This window comes from Nomascus leucogenys, chromosome 14 (assembly GCF_006542625.1).
Source record: "Nomascus leucogenys isolate Asia chromosome 14, Asia_NLE_v1, whole genome shotgun sequence".
In the NCBI taxonomy this organism is placed as follows: Eukaryota; Metazoa; Chordata; class Mammalia; order Primates; family Hylobatidae; genus Nomascus; species Nomascus leucogenys.
Genome location: NC_044394.1, coordinates 47,789,009 through 47,806,323, shown reverse-complemented (window position 1 = coordinate 47,806,323; position 17,315 = coordinate 47,789,009). Strand labels below are relative to the sequence as shown.

Sequence of the window (17,315 nt, the reverse complement as noted above, 5' to 3'; positions counted from 1 at the left end):
GGGCTTAAAAGAACATATACTCTTATCTCACAGTTGCTGTGGTCAGGGACATGAGTACAGCTTAGCTGGGTCCCATGGCCCTCACAGGACTGCAGTCAAGGTGTTGGCCAAGGCTGATATCATCTTAAGGTTCAGCTGAAGGTGGACCTGCCTCCACGTTCACACAGGCAGTTGATGGTGGGATTCAGTTCTTCATGGGCTGTTGGACGGAGGGCCCCAGCTCCTCCTTGCTGGCTGTGGCCAGAGGTCTGTCATGGTTCCTCTTCACAGGGCAGGTCACAGCTTGGCAGCTGGCTCCCCCAGAACGAGCAAACAAGAGGGCAAGGAGGAAGCAGGACAGAAGTCACTGTTTTTTATGATCTAATCTGGGAAGTGGCATCCCATCAGTGTTGTAGTATTCTGCTCATTCGAAGTGTGGTCCAGCCCACACTCCAGAAGAGAGAACCGCACAAGGGCATAAATACCAAGAGGTAGACACCACTGGGAGCTTGGAAGTCTGCACCACACACAAATAGATAGACCAATTTGTAAGCTCCAGAATCAAAACGTAAAAACCAGTAAATAGCCTCTAGTTGTATTACAATTTCATCCCTTCACAGCCTGAGCTTTTTTGCATCTTCCTTTCTCTCTCGTGGCAGCCATGCTAATATACATTATTCCAAGCCTGTGTCAGTCCCTTCCAGAATGGTTTACCAAGGAGTTTTTGGCTTCAATTTATATAGAAAACAGGGATCTTGGCAGCCCTAAGAGGCCAGAAGAAATTTGACATCCCAGAGTCGAGGAGTTTTAGATAATTTTTTAGTCCCAGTAATACGAAAACTAGCTCTATTGAGTCCTCTTGGAATTACACGCATTTGGATTTGTAAAACAGTAAGATGTCTTGAATATGATTGGTTAACCTCTTCTACAGAAATCATTTTTTGGCTAACCCATTATTAACTGAGCTTACCATATTTTAGGGTAATTTTTAGAATAATCTTAAGTGAATACTTAAAAGTTCTTTTTTAATTAGATCAAGTTACATAGCATTTTTTCCCACATTTATGGGGCATGAATAAAATAAATCTGTATTATCCTTTCTTATCACAAAGAAGGAGTTGGGCAGTCAAATTGACTACCTCATTCCTGTGTCTAACACAGTCTTCCGACATCAGCGCGATGGGTCCAATTCTATTTTCAGGGTCACTCATTGAGAACCTAAATTTTAAAATGCTTTTTCATTTTCACAGTGGTCCTAGAATCAACCTACTAAAAGATACTCAGTGAGGGAGCAAGGATGCCACATTATTGGTGACTCTTGAGCCTGTGAGGAGACAGTGGTTAGAAGCTTCGCAGGCGCGGCTACTCTACTCACTATCCTTCCCACTGATGCTGTTTGGGAAAAAGGAAGGAGCCTGTATCTATATTTTTTTTCTTCTTCAATGTTTTTATTGAAGTATAGCATGCATATAGAAAGACAGTCTTTAAAATGAACTTTAAAAAGTGGGCATTGATCTTGGGGTTGCAAACTAGTAGTATGTTGTGAAGCTATAGGCTTCCAGCTGGGCAGAACCTTTATAATCTTTCAAAAGCTTACCCCCACACCTCTGCAAATAGCAGATTTACATTAAATATGAACATTCTCTTTTTAGAGGCAACACATTCTTTTTTTTTCTCCCCCTGGTGTCTCATACTAAAATTATTTCTTATAATGAGCTTATGTAGTTTCTGGTTTTTGGAAGCTGCTCAGAATGACCTCTTCGAGTGAATGTGTTTATCTCCCTGGATCTTGCCTTCTGCAGTTAGATGGCTTGCAAACCACACAGCCATGCTATGCCACCTCTCCAGTCACTGCTTCCGGTGGAAGATGATGCCCAGAAATGCTGCCTGTTCATGGTTGGCCTGAGCAGGGACTCTTGTTGCTGAATAATCATTAGATTCTGTATTTCTTTGGTTTCTGCCACCTGTAACACTTAAACCCCATGGACTGGACAGCAGCCACTGCAGGACTGAGGGCTAAAACCCAAGAAAGCCATGAACCTGGCACAGTTGGGTCTCAGTGTCTGCGTTAACCAGAGAAATGATGGCGTCTGTGGCCATTCTCGTTTCTGACTTTGGCTTTATCAAGGGTAGGGAGAGGCAGAGAGGCGCGGCGTCCTGAGGCCACGCTCTGCCATTAGGCAGGTGCAGATTATATCTTGACTCCGCCCACTTACTAACTGTTTGACTTGGGAGAAAATGACTCCCCTGAGCCTCCACTTGTTATTTTTAAAGTGAAGAAAACAGTTGCTCCCCACATCACAGGATATCACTACTGCCATGGTTATTATTGGGGCAGAAAGTGGCACATGCCGTCTGTAGCCTGCTGAGTTGAAGGTGGCTGTGGAGCATCCCAGCAGAAGCATCTGTTTGGAACTTGGTCTCAAGGGTAAGAATTGGGACAAGCAGAGAATCCTGAGGGCAAGGCCAAACAAGAAGACAGCCAGCAAATAGCATGACAGAAAGCAGTGGAAGGTGTGGTTAGCACATCCCAGCAGGCAGGACCAGGCGGAGCAGAGGCTGAAGAGTGCTCACGGAGCCTGGACTTGAGGACATTATTTGTGACCTTGGAAGGAACAGTTTGTGTGACGCGCCATCACCTCTAAGACCAAGTCACTGTGGCTTAGAGTAACTTTCACATCAGACTGTTAGTAGTGGCCACTAACTTGTGAGTGTTTTGGGGGCTTTTACTCTTTAACCTGTATTTTCCCTATTTAATTTTTAACAATAAAAAGTATGCATGTATTGTAGGTTTTTTAAAAATATATAGAGAGAGTTACAACCAAGAAGGCAGTATTTTTTATGAAAAATGAATAATACATGGAAACATGGTGCTTGAAAATATCTCTGGGCCAAGGTCAGAAAGCCCATAGAGCTGAGACAGTGGTGCTGATCCACACTTGCCAAGGTTTCAGACGTGACCACAATGTCTCCTGCATCCTGGTGATTGGCAGTGCTTGCTATGGTTTTCCAGTAAGATAACACTGGGCAGAAGAGGAGCAAGACCTAGTTTGTGTGATTCTAACTCCTACACTGTGCTGCCTCCTCAAAGAAAAAGAGGGAGGGGGAAGAAAATGAGGAGATAATTAGTGAAACCATGTGCCCAGGTGGTGGAGTGGGCTGAGCCCCAGTTTGGTAGATGATAAAAGGATGGACACTCCACAGGTGTGCAGATGCGTGTGAGTTGGTAGAGATGGAGAGGCAGGATATGGGTTTTCACTTGAACTTAAGGAGTCAATTTGAGGCAGCATGTGGGTTTAGGGAAGTTTTTACTTGAACTAAGTCATCCTCTGAGACTGCTGGGGGAAGTGGTAGGGTAGAAACACAAAATAGACAAAGTTTGGAATAGTCAGATTCCACGTCGCTGAGAATGTTGTAGGCCCGGGCAGTCAGCAGGGGCAGGAAACTTGGATTTGTAGGCTGGCCCCCTCAGCAACGTTGGAGGCCCAGCTGAGGGCCACTGAGGCACTGCCTCAGGTTTGTGTCACTTTCTCAGTTGTACCCTGCAGCCCAGTGGTGAAGAATGAAAACTGGGTAGTTGGTGGAGTAGGATGGGGCTGGAGTTCTGTGGGGCAGGGACAGCAAAAAGACAGCGAGTGAGGACGTCACAGGAGTGCTGGCAGGAGAGCGGTGGGGTGCTGTGCTGGCAGTGTGGAATTAGCAACATGGGGGAGGACCTTTAGCCAGAAGAAACCTCACAGATAGAGAACATGGATGAGTCAAGGGATGGGAAATCCAACAGGTTGAATTTCAAGGATGGTGGGAGTAAGGAATGTTAGGAGACTAAGGTCTAAAAAGGAGGTGTGAGTGTAAGGTTTCAGAGGAAAAGCAGTTCTGGGCAATACCAGGTTCGTAGGTGCAGCCTTGGAAATGGGATGTCAGAGTGAGCTAGAGGTGAGGTCCACAGTCCTTATGCAACACTCTGGGTGCCTCGTGTGTTTGAGAATTCAGAATTTTGGAAAGGTATGCAGTGCATACACCACACGATGCAGAAGACAAAGTAGGTGAACATCAGATCAGCCACCAAAAATATATAGTCATATTAAGTTTTGTTTCTAAATGAGTTCGGGGAAAAAACCTTTGAGAGTTTTTTCGATTTCAGATTTACAGATAAGAGATTTGTCCACCTGTATAAAGCCTGGGGCCCAGACAATGGGAAGTCCAGGGTAAGAGGAAGTCCATAAGTGTGATGCCAGCACCCCTGAAGCCTGGGGAGGTTCTTTCTGGAGGTCACAGTTGGTGATTCTCTGGAGGTTGTCCAGAGATGTCCCTCTCAGGTGCTGTCACTGATGTGACAGGGCCTGACGTGGGACCACACATGTTCAGAGAACCCATTTGCTAGTGATTGAAACTTCCCTGAAGTAGTTATTTTGGGTGCAATTAAATGAAATGATTTAAAGTGGGAGAGAGGCAACTAACTAGCTCAGACTAGCAATTCATTCAGAGCAACTAGCTCAGACAAATTCATTACAGAGCATGTAGTGAAGATAAAGACGAAGTAAATGTCTAGGACATGCTTTGCCTACATTTAAAACAGATTAGAGGTAGTTTAAATTATCATAGCACATATAAAACTGAATAAAAGTCAGAAATGGTTTTTGGTGTTTCATCTGTTTTTTTAGTTACGGTACTATCAGCAGAAACCTCAAAATAAAGTTAGTTGTTAACAATTAAGTGTTAAATTGAACTGCAAATTTTCTGGCAGTTATGGTTGAGGAAAAATGTCATATAGTTCTCCTGAAGGAAAAGGGGGCATAGAAGTTCATCTGAAAAAAACAGAGTTTGCTGGCATTAAATTCCTGCCTGAATCTGAGGACATCAAATAGTAGAACGGATATCGTGTCTCTGTTACAGAGACTATGGCAATGTTCTTCACATAGATGCTTTCTATCGGCCCCCCGTCAAACCCAACATCTTCACATTGAATTAGAGCTCCTCACCTACACCGTGCCTCTCAGATGAACACTCAGCCTCCCCCACATGCACAGCATTTACGGTGACCATGGGTATAGCTAGTGGGTGGTTCTCTACGCTAAATATTTAGCAGCCTAAGTGTTCTTCCACACACTGAGGTTAGCCCCAAGGTACCCCACAGTCAGAGACAAATGTTTTTGTCAATAAAGAGTTTTGGTTTTTGGTTTTGGGGAGTTTTGTTAAGACAGAGTCTCACTCTGCCACCCAGGCTGGAGTGCAGTGGTGTGATCTCAGCCCAGTGCAGCCTCCCAGACTTAAGGGATTCTTCTACCTCAGCCTCCCAAGTAGCTGGAACTGTAGAACTGTAGGTATGCACCACCATGCCTAATTTTTTTTTTTTTTGGAGAGACAGGGTCTCCCTATGTTGCCCATGCTGGGCTCAAGCAATCCCCCTGCCTCAGCCTCCCAAAGTGCTGGTATTACAAGTGTGAGCCACATTGTATCTGGCCACTTACTTGTTTTTTAGCTTTTTATTTTGAGATACTTGTAGATTCACGTGCAAATAATAAATTCAGAGATCCTATATACCTTTTACCCAGTTTCCCCCAATGGTAACACATTGCAAAACCACTGTACGCTATTACACCCAGGATAGTGGTGCTGATACAGCCAAGACACAGAACATTTCCAAGCCCACGGGAATCCTCATGGGCCCTTTTCTAGCCACACTCACTTCCCTCCTTCTTCAGCCTACCCCTTAGTCTGGCAAATATGATTCCATTTATGTACCATTCTTGAAAAGACAAAATTATAGAAATGGAGATGATTAATAGTTGCCAGACTAAGGAGAACTTTTCCCCAAAAGGAATGTACCATTTTGGTTTTTCTGAGTCAGTTTAATTCTCTGGAGATTGACCAGTTTGTTCCTTTTTATTGCTGAATAGTAGTCCATCGTATGGGTGTACCATAGGTTTTTTAGTCATTTGCTCATTGAAGAACATTTGGATTACGTCTAATTTAGGGCTATTATGTATAAAGATGCTACAAATATTTGTGTACAAGTTTTTGTATGAACACAGAACTTCATTTCTCTCGGATATGTGCCCAGGAGTGAATTTGTTGGGTCTTATGATAGTTGCATATTTCATTTTCTGAAGAAACTGCCAAAACGTTTTCTCTAATGACTGTGCTGTATTACATTCCCACCAGCAACGTAGGAGTGATCCAGGTTCTCCACATCCTCAGCAGCATCTTCATTTTTTCTGTTGAAGCCATTCTAATAAGTGTGTAGTGATACCTCTTTGTGGTTTTTATTTGCAGTTATTTTCTAATGGATAATGATGTTGAATATATTTTCATGTGCTTATTTGCCATCTGTATGTTTTCCTTGGTAAAATACCTTCTTCATGTCTTTTGCCCATTGTTTTAATTGGATTGTTTGGGTTTTTCCACTATTGATTTTGAGAGTCATTTACACATTCTAGATACTAGTACTTTGTCAGATATGTGGTTTGCAAATAATTTTTACTTGTCTGTAGTGTGTCTTTTTATCCTTTTTATAGTCCATGATTCATTTTGAGTTCATTTTGTATGAAGTGTGAAACTTAGTTTGGAGTTCACTTTGACTTAAAGTGGGGGGAAGATGTTAATTTTTAACTCCCTTTCCTAATAGTTACAGGGCTGTTCACATCATCTGTTTCACATTCGGTGAGCTGTGGTAGTAGTGTTTTTCAATCAAGTGGTCCATCATTTCATCTAAGTTACCACATCTATGTGAATAGAGTTGTTTATAGTATTCCCTTACCATCATGTTGATGTCTGTAGGGTCTATAGGAATATTCTGTTTCATTTCTGATATTGGTAATTTGTGTCTTTTTTAGTTATTTTTGTTTGTTTGTTTTTTGGGGTTTTTGGTCAGTCTTGCTAGGTTTGTCAGTTTTACCGATCTAATCAAAGAACAGCTCTGTGTTTCGTTGATTTTTCTCCATTGCTTATCAGTTTCAATCACAGTGCCTTCTGTTTTTATCTTTGTTATTATCTTTGTCCTGCTTACTTTAGATTTTTCTGCTCTTTCTTTAGTTACGTAAAGTGGGAGCTTTAATTGTTAATACAGGACTTTTCCCCCCTTTTTATGTATGCTTTTAGTGCTATAAATTTCCTTTTCACCCCTGATTTATTGATGTCCCACAAATTTTGATACATGGAACTTTCAGTTTCATTCCCTTCCATTTTTTTTTCTTTTGAGACTTCTGTGACCCATGAATAATTTAGAAGTGTGTTGCTTAGTTTCCAGTCTTCCAAGATTGGAGATTTTTCCTATCTTTCTGTTATTGCTTTCTACTTTGAATCCACTATAGTTGGAGAATGATTTCACTTCTTTTCATTTCACTTCTTTTAAATGTGTTAAATGATTTCACTTCTTCTAAATGTGTTGAGGTTTGTTTTATGGCCCAGAATATGGTCTATCTTGGCTTATGACCCATGGGCACTTGAAAAGAATGTATATTCTCCTGTTTTGTGTGGACTAGTTTATAAATGTCCATTAGAGTCTGTTGGTTGATAGTGCTGTTCTTTCCTTTTTGATTTTTCTGTCTAGTCGTTATACTGTTGAGAGAAGGTTGTTGACATCTCCAAATGTAATTGTGGATTTCTCTTTTAGATGTTTCTGCTTTACATAGTTTGCAGTGCTTTTGTTTGATGCATTTACATTTAAGATTGCTGTAACTTCTTGGTGGATTGACTGTTTTATCATTATATAATGTCCTTCTTCGTTTCTAGTAATTTTCTTTCCTCTCAAGTTCATCTAGTATTAATATAGCCATTCCTGCTTTCCTTTAATTAATGTTTCCATGATTTTTTTTCCATCCTTTTACTTCAACCTGCCTATATCATTGTATTTGAAGTACGTTTCTTATAGACAGCATATAATTAGGTCATGATTTTTAATCCAGTCTGCCAATCTCTGTCTTCTTAATTATATAAGCAGACTGTCTACTTTTAATGTGCTTATTGATATGTTAGGACTTAAATCTACCATTTTATTTTTATTTTGTTTTCTCTATTTTCTTTTTCCTGCCTTTTTGTGGGTTACTTGTATATTTTTTAGAATTCTGTTTGTAGCATTTTTTAGTGTATCTCTTTTTTAGTGGTTGCTCTAGATATACATTATATGTACATAACTTCTCATGGTCCTGGGGTCATCATTTTACCACTGGAAGTGAACTGTAGAAACCTTATCTCCCTTTATGTTTCTTTGCTTTCCCCCAGTTGTCTTAAATATTTCCTCTACATACATTTAGAACCAAATCAGATAGTGTTTGAATTTTTGCATCAGTCATCAAACATAATTTAGAAAAACTTAAGATATGAAGGAAATCTTGTTTTATTTATATTTTTTTCCTAATCCCCCAAGGTTCCTTCTTTTATCATTTCCTTTCTGTTTTGGTAACTTCCTTCAGCCATTTTCTTAGGGTAGGTCTGTTCGATATGAATTCTGAGTTTTGTTTCATCTGAGAATGTCTGAATATTCCTGAAGGATATTTTCATTTGAGTATAGGATTCTGGAATGACACTTGTTTTCTTTGAGTACTTGAAAAATGCTTCCTTTTAGCCTCCATGGTTTCTAATGAGAGATTTGTCATTCTAATTGTATTTTCCTTATAGGTAATGTGTCATTTTGTCTGGCTGATTTCAAGGTTTTTTTGTTTAGTTTTCACAAGTTTGATTATAATGCATTTTGATGTGGATTCGTTTCTGTTTACCCTTTTTGAGGTTTGCTTTTTTTTTTTTTTTTAAGTCTATATAGGTTTAGTCTTGCCAAATTTAGGAATTTTTTACCCATTGTTTCTTTAGGTACTTCTTCAGCCCTTCCTTTTTCTCCTTTCCTTCTGAGACTTTGATAACACAAATGTTAGATCTTTTGTTATACACAGGTCCCTGAAGCTCTGTTCTTTTTTTTAGTCCATTTTCTCTCATAATTTCTAATTGTCTGTATTTGTTTACTGATTATTTCCTGTCTCCTCTGTTCTGCTATTGAGCCCATGCAGTGAGCTTTTTATTTCAGTTACTATATTTTTCAGTTCTGAAATTTCCGTTTTGTTCTTCTTTAGCTTCTATTTCTTTGCTGAGGCTGTTTTTTCAGTTGTTTCAAGCATGTTCATAATTGCTCATTGAACAAACGTTTTTATGATGGTTTTGTCAGGTAATTTCAACATATCTCTCATCTTGGTGTTGGCATCTGTTTATTGTTTTGTTTGTGTTTTCATTTGATTTGAGAAATTTCTGATTCTTGGTATGAAGAATGGCTGTAGATTGAAACCTGGACCATTTGGGTATTAATGTTCTGAGACTGGATCTTACCTAAACCTTCTGTTTTAGCTGGCTTTCGCTGACTGCTCTGGCAGAGGAAGAGGAAGGGGTTGTACCACCTTTTTATTGCCAGGTGGAGTTAGAAGTGCTGGTTTCCTGCTGTCCTCTGTTGACACACAAGGGCAGGGAGGCTCCTCATTACTGGCTGGGTAGGGCTGGGAGTTCTGGTTCCCATGTTGTCTTTGCTGACCCTACTGGGCAGTGGTAGAAGTCCTGACTGTCCACTAGGCCTCCTGTGTCACCACCTCAGTGGCAAAGGGAGGGGAGAGTTGGCTCCTTAGTGCCTGGCCAGGAAGGGGTGTTCATTACTGATTATCTGGAATGAAAGGCTTAGCTCCCTGCTTAGCCCTCCCTGGCAGCACCATCGCCAGCATGCTAGGATGTCTGGTTACAGCCTTGCAAGGGTGGAAGTCTTGGTTCCCACTTTGGCCTTTGTTGGCATGGGTGGAGATGGCACCCCAGTTCTTACCGTGGTGTTGGCCTGGAGCCTTTATCTTGCTGGACTGCCCCTTTCCTGCACCTTTGGCAAGAGAGAGCTGGCTTTTGTCGAGGCTTTGTTTATCTGTGCACATTGGTGTTTCTGAGTGGATGTGTGTGGCAAATGGAAAACCCAGGAACCTTACCATCATGCCTTTCCTCAGACCCCAGTCTCCCTCCAGTCTGTCACCTTCTCTGCCTTTCAGAGTCATCTTCTTTGCTTTTTGTATACTGCGTAGAGTTTTTAGTTGTGCTTGGCAGGAAGAATAAGGAAAAGATCTGCTCCATCTTCCCAAAAGTGTAAGTCTCCAGGTGTTTTGTTTGTTTGTTTGTTTGTTTGTTTAAATGAGATTTATATTTCCCAATTAGGGAAAATCTTGGGCTCCACTAAGTGTAGAGACTGAAATGGGATTAGAAAGTCATTTGTAGAAATTTGCACTGTAAAGCCACAGATGGTACTAATCTCACAAAAACCAAACTCATTGGTCATACCACTAATCCTAGAAGAGCATTACAGTCTACTTATTGATAGGATACGTTACTTATAAAGGATTGAGATGGGATAAGCATGTGGACTTGGGTTAGTGAGTCTCAGAGCAGGTCACAGCGTTGGTATATTTCACTGTTGAGAAGGCTAAACACTGACTTGTGCAGCCTGGCAGATGCTGCTGAGCACTTGCCACGTGCTGGGCACTATGCAAGGCACTAGGGCTGGAGAGATCAGTAAGGCCTGCCCTGAGGTGCTTAGGCTGTATGACGAATAGAGCCAAGGGGGTCCATGCTGGGAGCCTGGAAAGGGGCGATCTCAGGGAGAATGTCGCAGAAGAACTTCATGTCCAGAGACAGACCTGAATGATTGCATGACCTCAGTAGGTGAGGAGTCTGTGTGGAGATCGTGGGAGCAGGCAAGCAGGGTGACCAGCCTCAGGGACACTTCATCCGAGCAGTGGTGTGAATCCGACAAACCTGGCTGCCCTACCAAGATTCCTTCTCTGCCACCAGGTTCACCTTGGGCATATTTCTCACTTGGTCACTTCAAAGGAAACACACTTCTGAGTTTTTCTAAACTGCTTCTCCATTCAGCTTGTACCATCTTTATTTAGAGGGGTTAATTTGTATTACTGATTATGCACCAGTTAAGTTGTCGTTCCCGTAAAGCTGGGAGACATCCTGCCTTCTCCACTGTTCATTGAGTTCATTAGTTCATCTTTGAGAGGACAGTCTCCCTCTGAATTCTGTTTTTTAATTGGCAAATAATAATTATATATATTACATAATGATTGCCCCTGATAGGTCAAGAGTGGAGCATGTGGAAGAGTTAGGGATAGGCTGGAGCAGACACTGGTAAGGTAGGTGAATCCAAATTTGAACTTTATCCTGTAGAAAATGAGGGACAGGATAACATTTCTTTTTTTTTTTTTTTTTTGAGACGGAGTCTCGCTCTATCGCCCAGGCTGGAGTGCAGTGGCGCAATCTTGGCTCACTGCAAGCTCCGCCTCCCGGGTTCACGCCATTCTCCTGCCTCAGCCTCTCCGAGTAGCTGGGACTACAGGCGCCCGCCACTACGCCCGGCTAATTTTTTTGTATTTTTAGCAGAGACGGGGTTTCACCGTGGTCTCGATCTCCTGACCTCATGATCCGCCCGCCTCGGCCTCCCAAAGTGCTGGGATTACAAGCGTGAGCCACTGCGCCCGGCCCAGGATAACATTTCTAAGCTTTAAAAATGTTTCAAAAGGAAGTCAGGGCTATTGACAGTGTAGAAAACGGAGTGGGGTGGGAGAGTGGGGCAGGAAGAGATGCTCACTGGGGAGACAAGGCCATTATGGGTGGCCAGGCAACACTTGAGGAAGCAGGGAGTGGCAGTGGGGGTGCATGAGAAAGGAATTTGAGGTTTTAGAAGTAGAATCCATTCCTACCGATTGATTGATGGTAAAATTGCATTTTTAGATCATTTCTTCCAGGTGACTCAGAATTCTCCCAATTCTGCTCTGAATGACAGCACCTGTCCACCAGAGATTCCCAGGGGACAGAGAAATAGGAAATGAGGCCCTGCATTTTCGCCAGCAGTTCCCCCAACACAGGTCTCTGATAAACCTGGATAGAATTTATACCAAAAAGCCAGGGTATTCTTTTGTTTTTGTTTTTTATTTTTTTGTTTTGTTTTGTTTTTGTTTTTTTGGAGAAAAGGTCTCACTCTGTTACCCAGGATGGAGTGCAGTGGTGCAATCATAACTCACTATAACCTCAAACTCCTGGGCTCAAGAGATCCTCCTGCTTCAGCCTTCTGAATAGCTAGAACTACAGGTGTGTGCCACCACACCCAGCTACTTTGATTTTAAAATTTTTGTAGAGATGAGGACTCACTGTGTTACCCAGGCTGGTCTGGAACACCTGGCCTCAAGTGATCCTCCTGCTTTGGCTTCCTAAACCTTTGGGGATTACAGGCCACTGCTGCGCCTAGCCCAGGGATTCCTAAATTGACCATAGATTATTACTGTCACCTGGAGGTCTTGTTAAATAGACTGCTGTGCCTACCCTCAGGGTTCTGGCTCTGTAGGTCTGGAATGGGGGCCGTAGAATTTGTATTTCTAACAAGGTCCCAGGTGATGCGGACTCTGGGGCAACGGGGGACACTTTGAGAACTACTGACCTAACAAAAGATTTGGAAGAGTCTCTCCTTTCCCTGAAGCCCAATCTTTCTACTGGAACCCAGCCCTGAGGAAGAGACAAGACCCTTAGGAACATGCTTGCCCTGAGAGTCAGCTTACTGCTTTAGCCCACCCAGGGACAAGCGGAAGGCAGAGGCCACTCCCTGCGCACAGCCTGTGGGAACAGGGACTGCCTGCAGCTAGACGTCGGCCATCCAGTCTTATCAGTCGGGTTAGGGAAGGCATATTGTCTCCCCTCCCAGTAACATTTGAACTTGGGAATCTAAACAGCAGAAGAAATCATACATGGCCCTGAAGTAGCTCCTAGCCTGGGTGGTTGGATTGATGTTGATACCGTGGACCAGTGGCTCTCAGCCTGGGTGCACAGTAGAATCCCTAGGTTCTATCCTGAACTGTTGAGTCAGAATCTCTCTGAGGGGTGGGGCCTAGACCCTGAGGGGTTGGGCCCAGACTGCAGTATTTTCTTTTTAACATTCCATGGGTTATTCTGAAGTGTGTCTGGCCAAGAACCGTAATCACAAATTTGAGAACCCACACGATGTTTTTAGGATAGTTAACTCAGTTTTGGACATTTGGGATTTGGATTGTTGATGTTAATGAAATTGAGCCCTAGGGAGAATGTAAAGGAAAAAGGGAAAAAGCTCCAAGGGCAGATCTCTAGGGAATACCAGCAAAGACAGAGCCAGCAAAGAAGTTGTCAGAAGAAGGGGTTCATAGTGGGGCCTGGCAGGGGCAGGGGCTACATTCTACAGTGTCCAGTGGAATGGGAAGGTCATGTAGAATGAGGAATGATAGGCATCATGGGCTTCAACAGGTTAGAGATTCTTGTCAACCTTTTCAAAATCACTTTTGTTAAGGTGCTAGGGACCGAAGTCCAAGGGCTGCATATTGAGTTAATAAGGTGATGATTTTAAGGTAAAAAGGGTGAATTACTCTTCTATGCAATAATAATTTTTTTTTTTTTTTTTTTTGAGATGAAGCCTCGCTCTGTCACCAAGGCTGGAGTGCAGTGGCACGATCTCGGCCCACTGCAACCTCCATCTCCTGAGTTCAAGCGATTCTCCTGCCTCAGCCTCCTGACTAACTGGGATTATAGGCACATGCCATCATGCCCAGCTAATTTTTATATTTTTAGTAGAGATGAGGTTTTATCATATTGGCCAGGCTGGTCTCAAACTCCTGACCTCAAGTGATCTGCCCTCCTCGGCCTCCCAAAGTGCTGGGATTACAGGCGTGAGCTGAATTAATCTTTTGTTACTGAAGTTTTCAACTTAACTATTGTTCTGTTAGATATTTTTTGTCTATTCATAGCTTCACTTTTTGAGTTTAGTTTTTGAAAATTCATTTCCAGCCATTTCATATTTATTATGGAAGTTTCAGGTTATTGTAAATATAGATTATTTATACAGATTTACTGCCCCTCACCCAATGAACCTAAGCATGATAAAATTGTATAATTGCAAGTGCGAAGTTTATTGTATGGGGAACTGATTTTGAGGTATTCTCAGCCTGGGCTGTTGAACTCTCAGAATGTAAGAAATCCCAGAGCTCGTGGAGCAAAGCGGGACACTCCCCTTCCTGTCTGCCGTGGTGGGGAGAAGCTCTGGCTCTTCAGTGTAGGTCAGGGGCCTGTTTTTTGTTGGCTTAGTTTGGTTTGGTTTGGTTTTTTGAGGCAGGGTCTTGCTCTGTTGTCCAAGCTGGGGCACAGTGGCACGATTATAATTAAACAAACTAGTCAGTCCTATGCTTGAAATGAGATGCCCCTTCAATTTTTGAGACCTACTATCCCAGTTATGGTTTCAGATCTAACACTTCTTGGAATCAGTGTGCAATAAATGATGAAATGACATTCCTGGAAATCACTAAGTGATTTACTTACTCTTTTTCTAGCTCAGGCTCAGCAAACTTTTTCTGTAAAGGGCCAGGTAGTAAATGTTTGAGGCTTTATGGGCCACAAAGTATCTCTGTTGCCTCTTCTTATTTGTGTCTTTTTTTCGACCACTTCAAAAATGTAAAAATCATTCTTAGCTCACAAGCCATAAAAAACAAGACTGCAGGCCAGATTTGGCCCATGGGCCATGGTTTGCCAACCCGTTTTAAACACTGAGGTTTGAGTCTCCCATTAATGGTGGCATTCTCTGGGATAACGCATAAAACACTGGAGTTTTAATTAAGTTGTATTAAGTCACCATTATCGAAAAGATGTATTAGAAATTATGACCCGTACAGACTAGGTTAAAATGTGGCTTCTGTGGCTTCTGCAGCTTGCACCTGCCTGCCCGCCCAGGTGATTTTGCAGGCACAATCTGAGGTGCTAGAACCTGGGGCTTTCTCTCCCTCTGTCTAGTCCTGCTGGATTGTAAGCTCCATGAGGGCAGGGGTTATGTTGTTTGCTACTATGTTCCCAGCACACAGAACACTGCTGGGAAATATGTTCGGGGCTGGTTCTCATTTGCCTTGATGGCATCCAGATTTTTCAAAGTAATTGGCTTTCTGTATGTCCATTTTACTCTCTGTCCATATATATACAACATTACATAGTACTCATGCGCCAGTTACCGTTCTCAGGGATTATGTAATTCCTCAGTACAGCCCTGTATGGTCTTGTCTCTCCATCGTACAGATGAGAGGCCATGGTCAGGCAGCTAGCTTGTAGAAAGCTGCCAGGGTTTGAACCCAGCCATTATGGCTACACTGCTGGGACTCTTAGCACCCCTAAAGGGAAGCACTTGGGCGGCTCGTTGTTTATGTCACCATCAGGCTTCTATCTCCCAGCAGATGTCAGCAGATGTTTTTCACCTCTCTTACTTTTCAAAGCTCCATCACCCTTTGGAGAATATAAGAACATTCTGAGACAGACATGCAGATTTGTTAAAACTGCCGAGTTTGTCCAAACTCACTGAACTATACCCTTAAAATGGGTGTGTTCTATTATATGTAAGTTGTATCTCAGTAAAGTTGATTTTTAAAATTGTTCTCATCACAAAGTCAAATGGATTTGGAAAGCTTTAATTAGAGAAGAAAAAACCCTTTTTTAATCAGAAAAGAGTCCAGCCTCTTCCAACAAAAGTTGTAATTGCTTTGTTTTCCAAGCTAGCTATTTAAAAATCAGGAGTTCTGGCCGGGCACGGTGGCTCACGCCTATAATCCCAGCACTTTGGGAGGCCGAGACAGGTGGATCACGAGGTCAGGAGATCGAGACCATTCTGGCTAACATGGTGAAACCTCGTCTCTACTAAAAAATACAAAAAATTAGCCGGGCGTGGTGGCGGGCGCCTGTAGTCCCAGCTACTCAGGAGGCTGAGGCAGGAGAATGGCGTGAACCCAGGAGGCGGAGCTTGCAGTGAGCCAAGATCTCGCCACTGTACTCCAGCCTGGGCAACAGAGCGAGACAACGTCTCAAAAAAAAAAAAAAAATTCAAGAGTTCTTTTACTTTAATTTTTATCCTCAGGGAAAGGAAAACCTCTTCAGCGCAAGGTGAAACCACCTAAGAAGCAAGAGGAAAAGGAGAAGAAGGGAAAGGGAAAGCCGCAGGAAGATGAGCTGAAGGACTCTTTGGCTGATGATGACAGCTCCTCCACCACCACAGAGACCTCCAACCCCGACACAGAACCGCTCCTCAAGGAGGTACGGGCTGATCTCACAAAACAAAACACAAGGGAGAAAGAGAGGTCTCCTGCAGCTCACAAGACCTTCCATCTCATAGATTCCGGTTTTAGTACAAAAGTAATGTTTAAATCTAGCATGAGCACCTACTGAGGAATGGTTCACGTGCTGGGCATGCCTCCAGAGTCATTCCCCTGCAGACAACAGTCACAGCTATGGGGATGAATGGCTCCATGTCTTCCAGGGAAGAACGGTTGGAAGCATGTTAATAAAGTAAGATGGTTAGAAACTGGAAACGCTGCTTGAAAGCTAGGGACTATCTGGAATAGTAACTATTCTACCTCATGAAACTTCTTTCAGATTTTAAGGATCAAAAGAATGAGAAGGAACTCTACCATTTTAATTAGGTTGTGTTTTTCCTGTCATGTTGCTCCTAGCAGCTGCTGGAAGCGGGGTTTTGGTGGCCACTTACTCCCAAGCAGTAGAGTGCTGACCGCCCTGGAGGGAGTGTGGCCCCAGGAAAGACCCCAGGCTTTAGTGGCCCCCAGGGACGAGGAGCCCAGGCCAGGACACATCAGCACGCCAAGAAGCTGCCTCGCCCGTTGGAGGCCTCGGCTCCCAGGGCTGTTATCACAGCAGGAAGAGCAGTGCAAAGTGTCAGGTCCAGTGGGCCTTAGTGACGGGGTCAGATTACTACTGTGAGTAGTATGGGATGTGCAAGAAAGGGTAATAATTCCACTCTTTTGCTTTTATTTTTAGATAAATAGATTTCAAATCTAAACTGATCTAATACAGCCTTTAATGTTGTAGAACAGACTTGCTTTTTTAGTTTTAGTCTAGTGACCAAGGAATCACTTCTTACAGATTTCCAGCAGTGTCATTCACATGCGTTAATGTTTAAAATGAAATTTATATGTAACTTACTTTCAAGTCAGCCACCTTTCCCTTTGCATTCCCTCACCATTACCGTGGTCCTCTGTCTACCCCTAGCCCCACTCCTAAATAGTTCTGGAGCTCTGTAGTTTATAGCACTTTAACAAATTACTTCAGAGAAGCAGAAAGCCCTGTGCTAAATTTTGAGTAAAGTCCCAGCAGTTTAAACCCTGTGCATCAGCATTCGGAAGGCATTTTGAGCACAGGCTTTCTGCACGACTTTCTCCCGCTTCCCTTCCCACCTGCTGGCCTCTTCCTGCACACCCCCTTGTGGCCCCCTCTCCAGCGGCCCCCAGCGGCCAGTGTTCTGTGCTCACCCACTGATGTCA

At 43.0% G+C, this 17,315-nt stretch overlaps 1 protein-coding gene across 3 annotated transcripts in view; it reads left to right on the top strand.

Annotated features, from left to right (window-relative positions):
• The window catches only part of TMEM131 (transmembrane protein 131), a 249,944-nt gene that overhangs the window by 214,125 nt on the left and 18,504 nt on the right, over positions 1-17,315 (top strand). For all 3 annotated transcript variants that reach the window (XM_030827215.1, XM_030827214.1, XM_030827213.1), the window contains exon 32: positions 15,899-16,074. In XM_030827215.1, coding sequence (XP_030683075.1) covers positions 15,899-16,074 — 176 coding nt within the window. The remainder of the gene's footprint in view (positions 1-15,898; positions 16,075-17,315) is intronic.